The following is a 17,492-nucleotide window of genomic DNA, read 5'->3' as shown; positions in this document are numbered from 1 at the left end:
TACAGCTACTGTCTGGGAAATGTACGAGTGCACAGCATGTCCTCATTCATAATTCCCTTCTGGGATTACTGCAAAAAAATAATAATCTGAATTAAAATTCTTCTCAATGGCCAGCTAGGGAATTCAGGGGTAATGTTTTAGGTATTTTTGCCTTTAATACAATTATATACAAGCAACCTTTATCAAATTATCTGCCCTTTCAGATGCTGCGTAGAAAAACCACGGAGGAATGTCTGAGGCACTGATGCTGCTGCTGACACTCTTCTTGGCCTCATTTCTATCAAAACATGGCATGAAATAGTACTTCATTATTTTTGAACATTTGGCCAAGAATTCAGGAAAGACTACAGAGCATCATGGGCTGCCCAGGGAGGTGGTGGAGTCACCATCCCTGGAGGTGTTCAAGAGGGGATTGGATGTGGCACTTGGTTCCATGGTTTAGTCATGAGGTCTGTGGTAATGGGTTGGACTTGATGATTTTTGAGGTCTTTTCCAACATTGGTGATTCTGTGATTCATAGCCTGCTCCTTCCAAATATTCATTCCTGTGCTTGGTCTAAATTCATTAACCTCATGGTGCTTGCTGTACCTGTGGAGATGTTTACAGAGGTTCAACCTGGGCAGCTCCCCAATGAAGATGCTGTTTTCTGCAACACACCGAGGTTGTCCCTGGGCCAGCAGGAGAGAGTCCGTGCCCCATCTGGGGGTGAGACAAATCAGGGATTTCCCACCTCTCTTGTGTTTTTCTTGACAGAGTAAGGTGAAGCAGCAGCACTCCCCCCTCAGATTAGACAGAAGAAAAGGTGGCTGGGTGCTGAACAGCTGCAGTGTGGAGAAAGCGAGGGAAAACTGAAATGGAACCATTTACTCCTTCTACACCTGCAGGTGCATTTGTAGTGGGCAACTCTCAACCTTAAGCCTTGAAAACATCTTCTCCAGATCTCCTTCATAGTGATGACTCAGATATGTTCCTTTTTGAAGTAAGTTGCACTCCTGAGCACGGTTCATATCTTAAGGCCAAACTTTGCTCTCTTCCTTCATCTGAAACTGTGTAAAAATGTCAATGCTTGCTCCACAGTTCCCAAAACCATTCCATCATCATCCATAGGAGAAGAGAGCACAGACAAGGCACCACAGATGTAATTTTGCACAGAACAGCAGTACTACCAGAAATTAAACAAGTCAGTGTCCATATCCAAAACCACTTCCTGATGGCTAAAGCCTTGTTATTGTCAGAATATACCACTAGGAACATATTCAGGCACAGAATAGAATCATAGATCTGCCTTAAGATTACCAAGTCCAACCACAACCTTCCTGTACACAGCTGCTAAACCACATCTCCATGCACCTCAGCCAACTGTCTTTTAAACACCTCCAGGGATGGTGAGTCCACAAGGAAGGAAGTGGCCTCTTGATTTAAGTAGAAGTCCTTCCTAAACTCAAGTTTATCTGCGAGTTAAATTTTCCCTCCATTACATTGCTCCTGGACCCCTCTGCTCTGTGGGCTGGAAATCATCCTCTAAGATCCACTCACATTCTATCTGTGGAGCATCTATATCCCTTTCTTCTTGCACTGACATTGTCCTTGATTGTAAGTAGCTCTCTGGTTTCTGATGTTTATCCAACAGGGATGTATTTATAGGCAGCAGTAACACTCCTTGCCAGCCGTCATATCGCTGGGCTACCGCTATTTCAGATGCAGCTTACAAAACCTTCCACATCTAAAGATTATAGCTCTCTTTTAATTACTGGTATTATTCCAGGACTTGACGAGGCCTCTGCTCTCCTCTGTGGTTTTCACACTAGCTTAGCTCTATACAGAGAGCCTAATGAACAAATCATACAGATATATGAAAGGGCGTGAAGCAAAGACACTGGCCCAAGGCTAATCAGTAGGAAATGTGTTTCTGTCCTTTGTCTGAGTTTGTGAGATGAGACACTTCAGATGGTTTCAGGCAGCACAGGCACTGCAGATGTTTTGTATTCAAAGACCATTTCATTCCATATGTGCTTATTGACAGAGCTCTGTCGGTTCCATTCCTGCCTTGCTTTGAGAACTTCACTATGGTCTATTAGAGGGTGAGACACAGAGAGCTATCTCCAAACCTACAGCCATTGCATCCACTGAATGCATGCTCTGCAATTACTGGGATTGATGATGAGGCTGAAAAAATGCCATATGCCTGAATTCTTATTTAAGGCTGTGCTATTCCAAGTGGCAGATGGAACAGATTTAACTAGGCTAGGTGGAAAGCCAAGAGATGAAGGGGGAAAATGGAGCACTGGCATGAACTCATGAATTCAGTCAGCTGATGCCCTGTCCTGGGACTTGCTCTTCTTCCCCTTGCTCAGTGATGGAAAGGTAGATATGGGAGGACTGTGCCTTACATCTGGAGTCTGCTCTGCTCTAACCACACTGGATACCACATGACTTAGAAGTGCAAACCAGAACTACACACTTGATATATCCTCAGTGATTAGGCTCTAGTCGAGGTCAGACCACTTGTCTCTATGAAATCTGCCCTGCATGGATGCTGTATGCTTGCTCTGAAAGGTTTCCACAAATCATTTCAGCAAACTCTTCCATCCTTGCTAGCAGAGCCTGCAGTAGCAATTTCACCAACTGCACACCAGACTGAAGATCAAGAGGCATTTCCAAGGAGCTTAGAACAGGGGAGGGTAAAGGAAAGTAGATCTTCCTCTCCTAAACCCTGGGAGAGGTGGGGGAGGGGGAGGGCAGGGAAGTGAGATGTAGGAAACCTGACTATAAGCACAAGGAAGAACTGGGACACTGCCTCAGGCTTATGAGGGAAAAAATAACCAGATGTTTCAAGGGGGAAATAGTAAGAAGTAAATTTAGAGACATCAGGAAAGCAAAGTTTCCCTCCAAACCTCAATTGGCTTTCTTTATCATCACACTAGTGACAAAAGATACTGTGCCAATGTTTGTGGGTTTGGGCTGTTCTGGTGTTTGTTTTTTCCCAGAGCTGCCTTTATACAGCAACCTGAGCAGAAGGAAATGTCATTTTAAATCTTCAGCCTTTCTCCCTTTCAGCATCATCCCTCTTGATTGGGTTCAACACTGAGGGCAGACTGGGGTGTTTCCCAGGACAAATACTTCTCTGCCCATACTTCTGCTTCTGCATAAATAAACCAGGTCCTGACTGACCCCAGTCAGGTCACTGCTGGCCATTGCAGCACGGTGTTTAATAACAAGACAGGAGGGGAACAAAGGACTACTCTTCCACTCAGAGGCTGGTCTACCACTAACAAAGAAAAACCCAGGCCAGTGCAATTTGGGATTCTGCATTATCAGTAATAGTAAAGGAAAAAATATGATTCAAAAGAACAAAATAAGTAGTTGAATCCTTTTGCTTTGTGTTTGGGTTTTCTCTTGTTTGTTTGGGGCTTTTGTTTTGGTTTATTGTTGCTGTTGGGTTGGGGGTTTAGGGTGTTTTTTGTTTGATTGGTGGGGTTTTTTTCCCCCTTCAGCTTGATTGGTATTACTGACAGCAGGATAATTCCTATGGAAAAGTTCTGCTTTACTAGGGTGAGAATGTGATTAACTGGGATGACAAGAGCTATGTCAGCAGGAGCTGCCTGTGTGCACCTGAGGGATGGATCAGTCCTTTACAGTTAATGAGAACACACAGACTAGGAGATGATTGATTCACAGCAGTGCAGATACATTTAACAAGGTCCTGTGAAGCGCCCTGAGCAAATCTCTCCAGATCCTGCGTTGGAGATCAATGCATCTCTGCAGCGCATTTGGATTCCTCATTTCTCCTTCTCAGCATATTCTTTTTTGCTTGTGTGCTGGTTTTGCTTTGCTTTGCAAAGCCAGCACGGCTCTTGCACTTTTAAGACCACCTACATTTGGACCTTCAGGAGCTACCCTTGATTTAGATCTTTAGGAGCTATCTCAATGACTCGTTGCCACTCAGTCAGCGTGCCAACAAAAATTGAGCCCTCTCCCCACAAGCTGAGCTTCTCTTTTAATCATTTAGGTGCTAAAAGAAATCTTTACTGGTTTATTGCTCATCTCACAGCCAGGAAAGAAAGATTAATTCACATGTGAGAGAACTGCAGAAAGCAAGGTTAGAACAGGTCTTCACAGTAAAAATGAGTCCCTGGCTGTTTCTTTCTCCCCCTCCCAGGTGTGTTGGGGGTCTCCTGGCAACAGAAACACAGATGCCAGATGATTTCCTTATTTTCTGCTATGTCTGAGATTTCTGAGCCTCAAAATACCTTCTGGTATATGGTTCCTTAGAGTTTAGGGCAGTAGAACATTTCTACTGGTATGGGACTCCATCTGCATTGTCAGAGCAAAGGGAAATCAAGCAAGTGATAAGTAACAAGCTTAAATATAGGGAGCAGGTTTAGCACTTGAGCCTTCCCAGAGGTTAATGCTGGCTGGACACTAGGTATCATAGAATGATAGGGGTTGGAAGGGTCCTCTGGAGATCATCTAGTCCAGCCCTCCTGCTAAGGCAGGTACTCCTAGATCAGACTGCATAGGAATGTGTCTAAGCAGGTTTTGAAAGCCTCCAGAGAAGAAGACTCCACAGCCTCTCTGGGCAGCCTGTCCTGGTGCTCTGTCACCCACAAAGTAAAGAAGTTTTTCCTTAAGTTCAAGTCCTATGTTCTAGCTTTTCTCCCTTGCCAATCACTGGACACCACTGAAAAGAGTCCACCCCCATCCTCATGACTTCCACCCTGTAGATATTTCTGTGCATTGTTAAGATTCCCTCCTTCCAGCCTCAGTTTTTTTTGCATTTCACAGCAGGAATTTGAAGAGATGGACTTAATTCCCAGTGTGTACAGGGAAGCACTTCATTGCTGCAGTAATTTTTAATGCTGAAGCTGCCTGCACAAATGAAATCTCACAGCCAAACTTTAGAGGACAATTTAAAGAGAGATCAGCTAGGCAACTTCTGTGTTAGAAGCTGGATACATTTATAGCCTATTATCAAACTGTTTTTCCATTATTTACCCAAGCATTTATAAAAGATTCAGCATCAAAGCAGGGAACATAGCTATGATGAATAATTTGCATTCTTTATTCAGTGTAAATGAATTCAGGTCTCCAAGCACTATGGGAATTAGCTTTGTACGTGCAGTAAGGAGGCTGCAATGGAAGTTTAAAGTGATGCACCATAAATGTTCCCTCTGAGTGCGTTAAGCTGTTTTTTTCCCCCCTTATCATTAGCATGAATTATTCTGTTCATAGATGCTGAGGTGAAAGAAGGTTCCTGTTGCTAATAAGCAAGACTTCCTTGTTAGGAATGTTCAAGAGGAAGACAGCATAAGACTTTGTAGGGTTGCTCCACATAAAGGAAGCAGTAACTGTTTCACTTAGCTGACTGTCTAGCTTCATGTTGCAGTCCTGGGGAGGTCCCTCCACCTGTTTCTCCTCTGATACTAGTATAAGGGTTTTCTCAAGAATTACCATTGCACAGCACTTAGTGAAGCTGGTTGTAAACTCAGGTGGAACCCTGTTAGACAAGTGAGCACAAGCAGTGCAGAAATACCAGTCAGGTAATCCAACAAAACCAGAAATAGCCAACTAGGTTACTCTTGTTAAAATACATTCCTGGGACTCAGACTGGGTCCATACAATACACATCATGACTGACAACATCTACCTACTGTTTTCCACTGGGCTTCCTTCCCTCCTGTCCTTTCTCTCCTTGTAGCCCTCTTCTTCACAGACTTTCTTTCACAGACCTATCCATTTGACCTGACAAACTCCCCTCTGTACCACTGCCCCAGGGCAGGGAAGCATTTCTGTGCATTTCCAGTGATTCATCATTTCATGTGGACTGATGGGGATAAAGCTCTTCCAAAGATGCTTCACTTATTATTCAAGTAAACTTTGAAGTTCTTTAATGGAAGAAAACTCAAAATTAACCCAAAGCAATATGGAAAGATTTCTCTCTCTCTTTTGGTCTAGATCTGGGCACTATCTGTCAATGAATGCAAAATTTGCCCCCAAAACTTGCAGCTTGACACACTCAAATCCCAGTTTCCTTTAATGAAGCACTCTGTGCTCACTGAATTTTTTCTTGCTGCATCAATAAGTCATGAACAGTGCTCTTCCTGAATACAAATAAGCTTCAGGTCCTATGCACAGAAGCCACCATCAGAGCTCATTCGATGCATCAGTCAAGGAAACCATGTACACACTTGGGGCTGTAAAAGCCACAACCATTTGTCAAGACCATACGCCACTGGGACAGTGTTATGAGAGAGGGCTTGAGTAACCCAGTAAGTGACACACAACCAACCAAGTTAGAAGCATGCAAACAGATTACTCACCTCAAGCACAAGAAAAGCATAAAGGCAACTATAAGGGCCCCTACTGATATACAGTGCCCCAGGTAGTTTATGATGAGAGCAATCTTGTAATGGAGCGCATACTTCCTCTGGAGGTAAAGAGATAACATGATTAAATCAGCATGACTCTCTAAGCACTGACATTAAGGAATAGTTAATCAGTTTAGGAAACAGTAATTACTTTTCTCAACTTTAAAATGATATAATAGGCCCAGGGCTGATGTCCATGTACAAGCCAAACATGCTGCCCAGGCACGGAAGTACAGGCTTGGGTTTGTTTCAGTTTAGGCTTTGTCCACAGTACTTACAAAGAGTTTGGTGGTTGGTTGTTTTTTTTCCCCCCTCCTTTTTTTCCTGTAATTTCCCCAGGATTTCTTACACATCATGCTATTTTGCAAACTTTTTGTTGGTTTAGGGTGACAAAGCTACCAAAGAGACACATTCTCACAGTTCCACAGTTATAAACCATCACTTTGTTAGGAAACGCTGTGGCCCTAATGAGCCAGGTTGTGTTACTTTCCTACTCAAATGGTTTGTTTTTCATTCAAAAAGGAATCAGCTGTCAGTAAAAATAAATGGTAAGACCTTTGCATACAGGCAGATGTTTCTCCGAGGTCTATTTCTTGCAAGCTACTATCACCATTCAAATTGAGGGCAGGACCAACCCAATGGAGTCTGAAAGAGCTGGAATCTGGTGGTGTCCTTTCAGTTTTGAGAGAGCCTGATGAACCAGAGAACTTGCTGGTTGTAGCAAGGTCCCAAGTATGTGGTGAAACCGAAGGCCTTAGTGTCCATTTCCTAGGGGGGTGCCGGGGAGAGGATTGGTAGGTTCTCAATCATGTAAACAAAAAAATGAAGTACAAAAGTGCTCCCACCTAAATCAGTGAATTTAGTGATGTGACCAAAATTTGACCTTGAAGTAACTGGAACATTCTGTATTGGTGGGCTGCTGCTGACTTCAGAGAAAAGAGAAGCATCTCCTCCCTTGCCTGATGGATAGGAAGAAGTAGAAAAACACCGTTCAGATAAATACTGAAGATGGTTAACAACTGAGATTTGCTGGTTAGAAACTAGAGATTTGCTGCTTAAAGAACAAATTAATGCAGGGGGATTTATTTTGGCATTTGTTTCTTTTCAGATTAAACAGATCTTTCTCCACTTTAGGCTGTTGTCCTCCTTCAGAAGAAAGGGATTCTTGTAACCTAACCCCCTAAATTCCCTCCCTTGTGATAAAAATATAGAAGTAAAACCCTACAAATGGCATCACTTGTCTAATTTTGGTTGAACTTCCTCCATTCCATTCCCCCCTCCCCTCCCCCTAACAATTTCCCTTAATATTTTATCTCAGTCAAAGGAATTTGTCAGTGAATGAATGTTTGGATGAAGCTACAGCCAGCAGCTGTAGTTAATCTGTTCCATTGTTTTGTGAAGATAGCATCTTCCAGCTCTTTGCCAGAGAGCAAGAGAGAGCTCTTGGAATCAGTTTTGTGATGAAGCCATGAGACCTGCCTGTATCTTCAGCACACAAAGTAATGTGCTGTTTCTGGACAGAACTCAACCATGTAAGGTATTTTTAAGTCTATTATAAAATCCCCTAAAATAAACTTCCCCCTCTGCAGGCCTATTCTCTGTCTAGTCTTGAGGAGAAAAAAACAAACCAACAAAAAAACCCCCAACACAAGAATACAACCCTACCAGATCTGAACTCCACACTGGGTTTTAATTGTCTTGAAGTCACAGGAAGACAACACACTTGACCTGATGTGCCTACCTGAAATGAGATGGTGGCACTGTTCAGCTAGTGGCCTGGCAAGCTGCCCTCACTATTTACTTTCCTGCTTAATCCACAGAATCATAGAATATCTCAAGTTGGAAGGGACCCATAAAGATCACAGAGTCCAACTCCCTGCTCCTCTCAGGACTACCTAAAATTAAGCCATATGACTATGAGTGTCATCCAAAACTCCTCATGTAGTGCTAAAAAATCTTCTGGAAGATGGCAATGTTTCTCCCAGACCAAGGATCCTGTTCTTGGAATCTGATGCTTCAGCTCCTTCCTTTGGGTCCCAAGCACTATTTTCACTCCATTCAAGTTTTAAGAAGGTATGGCTGAAAACATGAGAAAATTAATTAGGAAAACCTATAATGAAGCTCCTCTTGGATGCACTGATGCTGAAGGAAAGCCAGGCACAACTTTTATCTTTCCTGTTGCGGACACTAACTAAGGTTTCCTGCAGGCAAATTCAAACATCACAGAAACATGAACTGCCTCAGTGACTACGAAAAACTAAGCTGACAGGGTGGCAAGATCACTTTCCACCAGCCTACATGCAATCTGCATCTCTGGTAGAATTGGAGACAACACCTTCAGGGCTGAAAAACACGTGCCCAGAATCAGTCATGTGTTGGCCAAAGCTCAGCTCATGTAAAATGCTTGCATAACTCTTTTTTTGTCTCACTCTCTTGATGATCAATATGTTTAAAATAGTAACAACCTTCTACTGATACCCAATATTCCTCTGCTTCCAGGAAGATGTTTCACTTCACTAAAATCCAGCTTCAAAGTGGATTCAGGCTTAGGAGGAGAGCTGTCACATGGTAAATGAAACAGAAAAGGAGCCTGCTGTGACCACAGCAAGTCACATTGCTGGACTGCTCTTCCAAGCCATACCTCATGCATGACAACCATGTCATATCAGACACTGCAGAGCTATCTTGTAGCCAGCTCCTCCCAGGTAACTGAAGAAAGCCCAGCTTCATGTCTTTAGCTGCACCAGCTTTGCAAATCCAGGGCACACTGGGCTGGCTCCCTGCAGCCACACTTCAGGCTAATGACAGTCTGCCTAGAGGACTTCTTCTTTCAGTTAGCTTGAACGTGACTGCTAATCTGTCCAAACCAAATCAGCTAATGATTTGAACTAATGACCACCTAATGAGCATTCTTAGATCTCCAGATGACAAACATCTTTCTCCCTCTCACAGGGCTTCCTGACAAGTGGTGCCAATGGTTATTCAGTATTCAGTATTCCTAAGGTTGGAAGGGACCTTATGACACATGTCCTCCTGCAAGGCTCTGCACTCCATTCCCAATTCAGTCACTTTAGATTTCTTCCTGTTGCCAGGAAGATCTCAACACCAGCACAGTTTAAAGACACCATACCTCCTCTCCAAAGGCTTTCAGAAGCAACTGGGAAGTGTCTTTGTCCTCCAGAGCACCTCTGAGTTGACTGCTTTCCTGTTCCAAGCCAGCTGGAAGCTGCGTAGCTGCGGCTAACGTTGACTGTGCTCCTAAGCAGGATATATTAACTTAAGCACAGCATGATGCTAACTCAGCTACACAGCTTGAAGCCACCTCAAAACATTAGCAGAGCCAGATTCATATCCAGCTGCCATAGGCCACATAGACAAGACCAAATTTTCTAATTGATAGCTCTTTTTTGAGGCTAAGACATACTTTTTTCTTTTGCTGCTTGAGACTCCTTTGCCTTCTAAGAGCAAGGATCTGTGTCAGATGCAGCAAAGGTCTCTTTGACACAGGAGCCTGCAGGCTCAGTAGGAGCTTTCTTTTTGTCACACATTATGCCATCAAAGAGGCAGTTGGATCAAAATTATTTCTGTATCTCATTCCTGTGCCTGCTCAGAGGTTGGGATTCAGCCTGTTGTTAGGAAACTACATTTTGGTTATCTACTTAACATCTGAGCCAATATCTGAAGCCAGGGCTAGAAACAATTATGCACATGCTGGCATCCAGAGCCCATTGAGGTGCACTCAGGAGACTGTGTGAGCTAGTTGGTGCTGGTGACTGATCTCCAAGTGCTGCTGCTGAAGGACACAGGTATTCCAGAAGGCTGGGGAAGGACTTCTCAGGATCTCAGGTAGTGATAGGACTAGGGGGAATGGAATGAAGCTGGAGGTGGGGAGATTCAGGCTAGATGTGAGGAGGAGGTTCTTCACCATGAGAGTGGTGAGACCCTGGAATGGGTTGTCCAGGGAGGTGGTCGAGGCCTTGTCCCTGGAGGTGTTTAAGAGCAGGCTGGATGAGGCTCTGGCCAGGCTGATCTAGTGTGGGGTGTCCCTGCCCGTGGCAGGGGGGTTGGAACTAGATGATCCTTGTGGTCCCTTCCAACCCTGAATGAAACTATGGCTTATGTCACACCTGCCAGACACTGAGCATTTTAACCTATACCACTAACTACATGGAGGGAACTACAGTCCAGCCAAAGTGGGAATCTAGGAGAAGAGGAGTTCCAGAAAATTTTTATCAGCTACCACTACAGGTCTTGACCCCAAGGCAAAACAATGATGTATTGAGACAATCTAGTCAGTGTGTGTTACAGGAGCTTATGCCCCCTACGACTGACCCACAGCTGAAAAACCCTAAGGTGTGCCTTGCTACATTGCCAGTACTCCATCATAAAACTAGTGGGGTTGGTCTTGGAAGGGCCTGTATCAATCACTGCAGTCAAACCACTCAGTCTTCAGCACTCTGGCTGTGAGCAGCCAAGCTCTAAAGTAGTTGTGTTCTTGATTAAAAACAAACACAAGACACAGGGTGTACCTCCCTGGCTGCTGCTGCTCAGCATCTGCTAGGATCGGTCCATAAACAGCCACAGACCCACACATGTGCTTGGATCTCACCTTTAATCAAAATGAAGGATTATGGGGATTTCCCTCCCCCCCTACTCCCCCCTCCTCTTTTCCAGCTCACAAACCAACCCGAGCATTCATCTGCAGCACTGAGCATTATGGAGAGATTGCAGAACTATTCACAAATATTAATATTTGCAGAGCTTGTTGCAAATCTTTGAAGATCTCCTAAATGAGTTTTTAATCTTTTGCAAACAAGGTTGGGGGAAACATCTGCACTTTCATCTGTTTAAGGAACATGCTATTTAAGATGTTTTAAGCTGTCACCATAGCTGCAAAGTCTTTAAAAAGCAAAAACAGAGCAAAGGAAATAATCCTGTCCTCTAGTCACAGTGCTCTCCAGTCTCTTCAAACAAAACTCTTCTGCATTTGCTTGTGCAGAAATAGCAACTGCTCAAGTTGTGAAGACAAACACACACAGAGTGTCATTAAAATGCAGCAGTGTTTTCCTGAGCTGGTACAGCAGATGACTGCTCCATCAACTCACATTGCCCATACCAGCTAAACCACAACAGAGATTTTTCAGCCTTCACTCCTCTCTTTTCCCCTGTTCTCTACATCAGCACTGGCTGCCACAGGCATCTCCTCTTGATCATTTTTAAGAAGGTGGCTTCACAGCAGTGCAAATCCATCTCAGTGAGAGATGGTCTGGTACCGTGGTCTGTTGTCCCCCTCCAGCCCAGCTGTACTTCAGTCCCCTTGCTTGTCCTGGCCTCAACACTCCCAAAATAACACAAGATATTTCAGGGAACTGATTCATCTGAAAAATGACCCAAGAGAAAGACAGTTTTTCATTTTAAGTGGGAAAGAAATGTAAAGCAGGGCTGCACCAGGGTGGTCCCACCATGGATCATCTTAAATTGCCATGGGAGCCTCTCCACTGGGCTAGACCACCTTGAATGTGCCCTCTGTATGGCATGGCAGTCACATACTGGTACATTATTCTTACTTTCTAGAAGCCCCTAGCAAAGGGGAGTGTGTGGGACTGGGCTATCACCCAATTACCCAGCCAGGGGGTAAGAGGAGGCACTTCTCACCAGCTGGTGTGTACTTAGCTGTTTTTGGATTCCCTTGCCAGAGCTCACATTCAGTAACAACATGGCTCTTACAGAATGGATGCTGGACCACAGCCAAAGCACATCTTCATTGCTGTGGGTGCAGGACTAGTCCAGATAGTTCCCAAATACTAAATCTGTATCAGCTCTGCAAGCAGCCCTCAGCAGTTCTCAGCAGGTGAGAACTCTTCTTCCTCCTTTCCATTTTTAACTGGCACAGCACAATTCCAATGACAGAATGAGTGGAATGAACCCCAAAACAGAAACAGGCCTGAGCTGCTGGGCTCTACCCTTGTTCTTAGGGTGCAAAGCCATCCCCAGGCAGAGAGACAGCAGAAAGCTTCTGTGTGCTTGTGACCCACCAAAGCATTCCAACCAGAAGGAAAAGAACAAACATGGTGTGAATGGCTTGAAGGCTTAAAGCCTGTGAGGATGAATGTCTATGATGCCTCCAAGAAAAGGTCTTTGCATGATTGCTTGCAGCCTCTGAAGGAGTTTAACTCCATGTACTCATTTCATTCTGTAGACTCTTATATAATGCAAGACCAGCTCAACCTTTTCAAGACAGCTGGGATCTGAGACTGCTTTTAATGTACTTTTTTGTTGCTGCCCCTTTACATATTTGCTGAAGGAAAAATGACATGGAGATCTGGAAAGGCCAGCTGCAAATGATGCCTCAGAACAGACAGGTGTAGGCTGGAATCAGCTGGTGAAAGCTTGCTTTTCAGTGCCAAAGAAGCTTTTGGTCTTATTGTTATTACTACTAACATTTAGGGTAGCAGCTGTAGGCTCTGAACAAAGCTAGGCAGGATCTGCACAAACATACATTATCAGGAGCAGAGGGTAATAGAGCATCCCTTTTTAAAAACCATGTGAGTAGGGGATATTGAGAGAAGATTGCCTGAATTCACAGGGAGAATTTGCTGCAGAGACAGAAATGGAAGCTGTCTCAGAAGCTCCAAATTACAGTTTTAACCTTAAGCTTAGCTTTGCATTCATGTTCACTGAGAAATATCATTGAGAAGAATGAAGGCGAGAATACAGACCTTGTCGTCCAGAATAGGCTCACACTGAGAGTAGTTTATCTTGGAAGCCCACGTCCCATTGCCCAGGCATTCTCTGTAGGCATTTCCTGGTAGGGACCAAAAGAAAAGAGACATGAGCACTGTGCTAGACAGCATGGCCATTTCACAGAGTTATGGAAAGGTTAACAGAACACATTATTCACAAGGCAGACCAAATCATCCCATCTCTGAAAAGAATATTCCTCCTCTGCTGAGGATAGAAGAGTAGAAATCCAGGACATCAACACATGTAGAGACAGCTATGAATAGAATAGAATAGAATAGAATAGAATAGAATAGAATAGAATAGAATAGAATAGAATAGAATAGAATAGAATAGAATAGAATAGAATAGAATAGACCAGACCAGACCAGGTTGGAAATGACCTTCGAAATCATCGAGTCCAACCTACCACCCAACACCGCCTAATCAACTAAAATATGGCACCAAGCACCTCATCCAGGCTCTTCTTAAACACCTCCAGTGATGGTGACCCCACCACCTCCCTGGGCAGCACATTCCAATGGCCAATCACTCTTCCTGTGAAGAACTTCCTCCTAACATCCAGCCTAAACTTCCCCTGGTGCAGCTTGAGACTGTGTCCTTTTGTTCTGGTGCTGGTTCACTGGGAGAAGAGACCAACCCCCACCTAGCTACAATCCCTTCAGGTAGTTGTGGAGAGCAATAAGGTCTCCCCTGAGCCTCCTCTTCTCCAGGCTAAACAACCCCAGCTCCCTCAGCCTCTCCTCATAGGGCTTGTGCTCCGGACCTCTCTCCAGTTTTGTTGCCCTTCTCTGGACACTAATCAAGACTATAGACACTAATCAAGAGTGTTTTCCTATAGCATACAGGTTCAGAAGACAGCAAAGGTACCAGAAGAATGTTGCAAGAGAAAGCTTAAAGTGAGTATAGTCTTTTAAAAAGCTTCTAAATGATGTATTAAATGGGCAGAAAGGTTTAGGTCCTTAGTGCTCCATTTAGGAGAATGGTATGAGTATGGCAAACTTACTGCTGTACTCCCCTCCCATTTATCCCACTGTGAACTAGAAAAGACACTCCTGGAGATACTGATTCTCTACAGTCTTCCTGTGCTACATTATTGGTAAAACTTCTGCAAAGAACTCAGAAAAGGAGCAAGATAACCACACCTTCCAGCCCTGGGGCAGGCAGGCTGGACACAACAGTGTCTCTGGAAATGTGAACACCTGGGTTAGGATGAGTTCATCCATCCTCTGTCAAAATGAAACCACTTCTGACCTTTTCCAAGCTTTCCCAGAGAGAAAATTGTGCTGTTTTGCTGTACAAATTGCTTTCCTTCACCCACCATCAGCACAACCAATCCCAAGCAATAGATTCTTTCCATGCTTATTTTGAACTGTGTCTTAGAAACAGGAGAATTAAAATAAAACAGGAAACTCAGCAAGATCCCCAAAGGACACATACAGACAACTTCCTATGATCTCTTCATGATGTTCTTGCTGCCCTTTAGCCAATTACCTCTTGAGCATTTGCCACGGTCATTCAGTGCTATTTCAGCACCCCGCCATCAAGAAAATAAGTTGCCAAATGAAAGCATCAGCTTGAACGTTTCTAAAAGTGCTGTTGACCACAGCTATGGAAATAAAAGAGAAAAGTGCAATGATATTTGAAAAGGTGCTTTTACCAACACCGAAGGGAAGTCCACATGAAAAGCAAAAAGCAACAGTCGATCTAGATGCTCCAGATTGCACCGCATCCACGCGGACCGCTGAATTTCACCTTGTTACTGGCTGTCCGTGATTTTTCACTCTTTCTTCTTGGAGGGACAAGGACAAAATAAACCAAAATAAAGTAACTGGTAGCAGCCAGGACAGCTAAAAAAAAAACCCAAACCTGTGCTAAAGGTGAAAGACCTCAGTTTCCACTTCTGCCACAAGCTTACAGACAAATTCACACACTTCCCTCTCTTTTTTTACCACAGAATGAGTTATTGACTTGCCATTTTCTCTGCAATTTTTTGGGTGTAATTTTCCCCTGAAGGCTGAACAAGTGCTTAGACTTCTTTTCTCACTGCTCTGACAATTATTATTCATCACCCTAAGCTATACAAGCCCCCTGGCATCTTCTATCCCTTTCCTCTCAGCCCAGGTCAGAATGCAATTACAAGCTGTTGGATCCAAGTTACATCCCTGAAAGCCCTTGTGTTTGCCCCCTCCTTGGGGCCAGTGCCAAAGCTCTTTGTGCAGAATGGTTGTGCAGAAGGATTCTGAGTCTCTGCAGAAAATGTCTGACTCTCCAGACACTAAGCAGGAAGCTCTGATGCTTAGTAGAATGTTGAATCCTGCTTTCAGGATATTCCTCATAGAAAATGGTTGTTTTATTCATTCTGGCTCTTCCTTTCTCATGTCATGTCTCTCCAAGCTCAGGTATAGAGACCACAAACACAATCAACCTTATGAGACACTTAGAACATCCATCTGGGTCTCCATAAGTACCTGAGAGGGAAAAGTGCCTTTAAATCAAGGGGTTATTTACCCATGAAAAAGGAAAACCACTCTTCTTTGTCTGACTGCTTTCTGGATGGGAAATTAACAGAAACCAAACAGTTGAGTGAAAGAGAGGAAGTCAAAAGTAGGGAAAGAAAACCCCTTTGACCTCAAGGGACCTTTCATAGTTTCGTAGTTTCATTCAGGGTTGGAAGGGACCACAAGGATCATCTAGTTCCAACCCCCCTGCCATGGGCAGGGACACCCCACACTAGATCAGGCTGGACAGAGCCTCATCCAGCCTGCTCTTAAACACCTCCAGGGACGGGGCCTCGACCACCTCCCTGGACAACACATTCCAGGGTTTCACCACTCTCATGGTGAAGAACCTCCTCCTCACATCTAGCCTGAATCTCCCCACCTCCAGCTTCATTCCATTAATTTCAAAGATTTCTTTCCATTGGAAAAAGAAACCAAGTATTAGGAGAGCTCATCCAATCCACACTAACTTCCTCCTTTGCTCTTCTCATTGTTATTTCCACATTACAGGCAGAGAAATAGAAGCAAAATGTGCGTACATGACTTGCTGAAGATGACCTGGCAGGGCTGTGGCAGATATGTGAATCATCACAAACCATATATTCTACCTTATCAGGCCACCACACCTCTGTCTCCTGCACTACATCTTCCCTGCTCATTAAAACTCACTCTTCAGAAGAAAAGAATAAATGTTTCTTGTGCAAAAGAATTATTAGAGACCAGATCATGGAGAGCAAAGCAAGATTGAGTGTAATGAAGCTATTCATTTCCTCCTCCATTTGGATTCCTCCATCCCAGTTACAATCCCAGAATCATTTCAGTTGGAAAAGACCTTTAAGACCGAGTCCAGCCATCAACCTAACACCACCACGCCCACTAAGCAATGTCCTGAAATGCCATGTCCACATGATTTTGAACACCTTCAGGCATGGTGATTCCATCACCTCCTTGGGCAGCACTTAGGACATTAGGAGCTATACAATGTGCCTCTGAGCAATCTTTCAGTGCCATCTCAGGAACCCTATACAACACCCACGTGAAAGCAGCTTTTTGAGAAACAGTGATCTGGGTTTATGAGCTGTCACTCAGGACTCCTACATGGTGAGTATCTGAACACAAGTAGAGGGGGAAAAAAAAAATCAAACTCTGTCTGCAGCCCAGAATCTCCACCAGTATCAGCCACTTCTTGGAAACTTTGAAAAGTAGCAAGTGGGTCTGAATTCTGGGAATGTGTCATTCCAAACTCCAGTAGTCATAATTTACACCCCAGAGCAAAGGTCTTCTTTGTTTCTTCCAAATGCCTGATGGCATTAGTTCTAATAGCCACATGGAAACAAGTTTCCCACCACCCTGAACGTATTTTGATATATCCATTTCAATGATGTAACACAGACCTTTCACACAGTGCTTTCAAGAGAAGTATCTGAGTGAGGTAATAGCAGAGGGTAAGAGCCTCACTGCAGGTATCTGGAAGGAGCAGCACAGATGAGTCCCATGCCATGTAGTGAGTCTAGGATTCCTTGGGGCTGATGGGCCAAGGGTACATGCAATGGACAGAAGCTCACTGCGTTCACAGACAGTCAGTCACAGCTGGCACGTGCTGAACTTCCTGTGGGCACTTGTACATCCCTGCACAGGAGACCTTGGGGAAAATAACAGCAACTGCAAACAAACATCTGAGTCTTTTCCACAGTGGCAAACAGCAGCTTCATAGTATGCCTGCTTACTACCCAAAGCAGCATGGAGAAAAAATAACAGACACTGGACTTGATGACAGGCTGAGTCACTGAGACATGCTGAGCTGCAGCAGCGATTGCAGCAGCAGAGGTGCCAAAACGATGAGAGATACATGGGTGCTATGAAAGACAGCAATGGAAGGTAC

At 44.1% G+C, this 17,492-nt stretch overlaps 1 protein-coding gene across 2 annotated transcripts in view; it reads right to left on the bottom strand.

Annotated features, from left to right (window-relative positions):
- Positions 1–17,492, bottom strand: part of CRHR2 (corticotropin releasing hormone receptor 2) — a 150,717-nt gene that overhangs the window by 55,467 nt on the left and 77,758 nt on the right. For both annotated transcript variants that reach the window (XM_068145908.1, XM_068145909.1), the window contains 2 exons: positions 13,088–13,173; positions 6,321–6,427 (listed from right to left, as the gene is read on the bottom strand). In XM_068145908.1, the coding sequence (XP_068002009.1) occupies positions 6,321–6,427; positions 13,088–13,173 (193 nt within the window). The remainder of the gene's footprint in view (positions 1–6,320; positions 6,428–13,087; positions 13,174–17,492) is intronic.

Source organism: Melanerpes formicivorus, unplaced genomic scaffold (genome assembly GCF_026170545.1).
Source record: "Melanerpes formicivorus ecotype bairdi unplaced genomic scaffold, bMelFor1.0.p_v2 SCAF_13, whole genome shotgun sequence".
Taxonomy (NCBI): domain Eukaryota; kingdom Metazoa; phylum Chordata; class Aves; order Piciformes; family Picidae; genus Melanerpes; species Melanerpes formicivorus.
The sequence above is the reverse complement of the archived record's forward strand: the minus strand, read 5'-3'. Positions and strand labels throughout refer to the sequence as shown.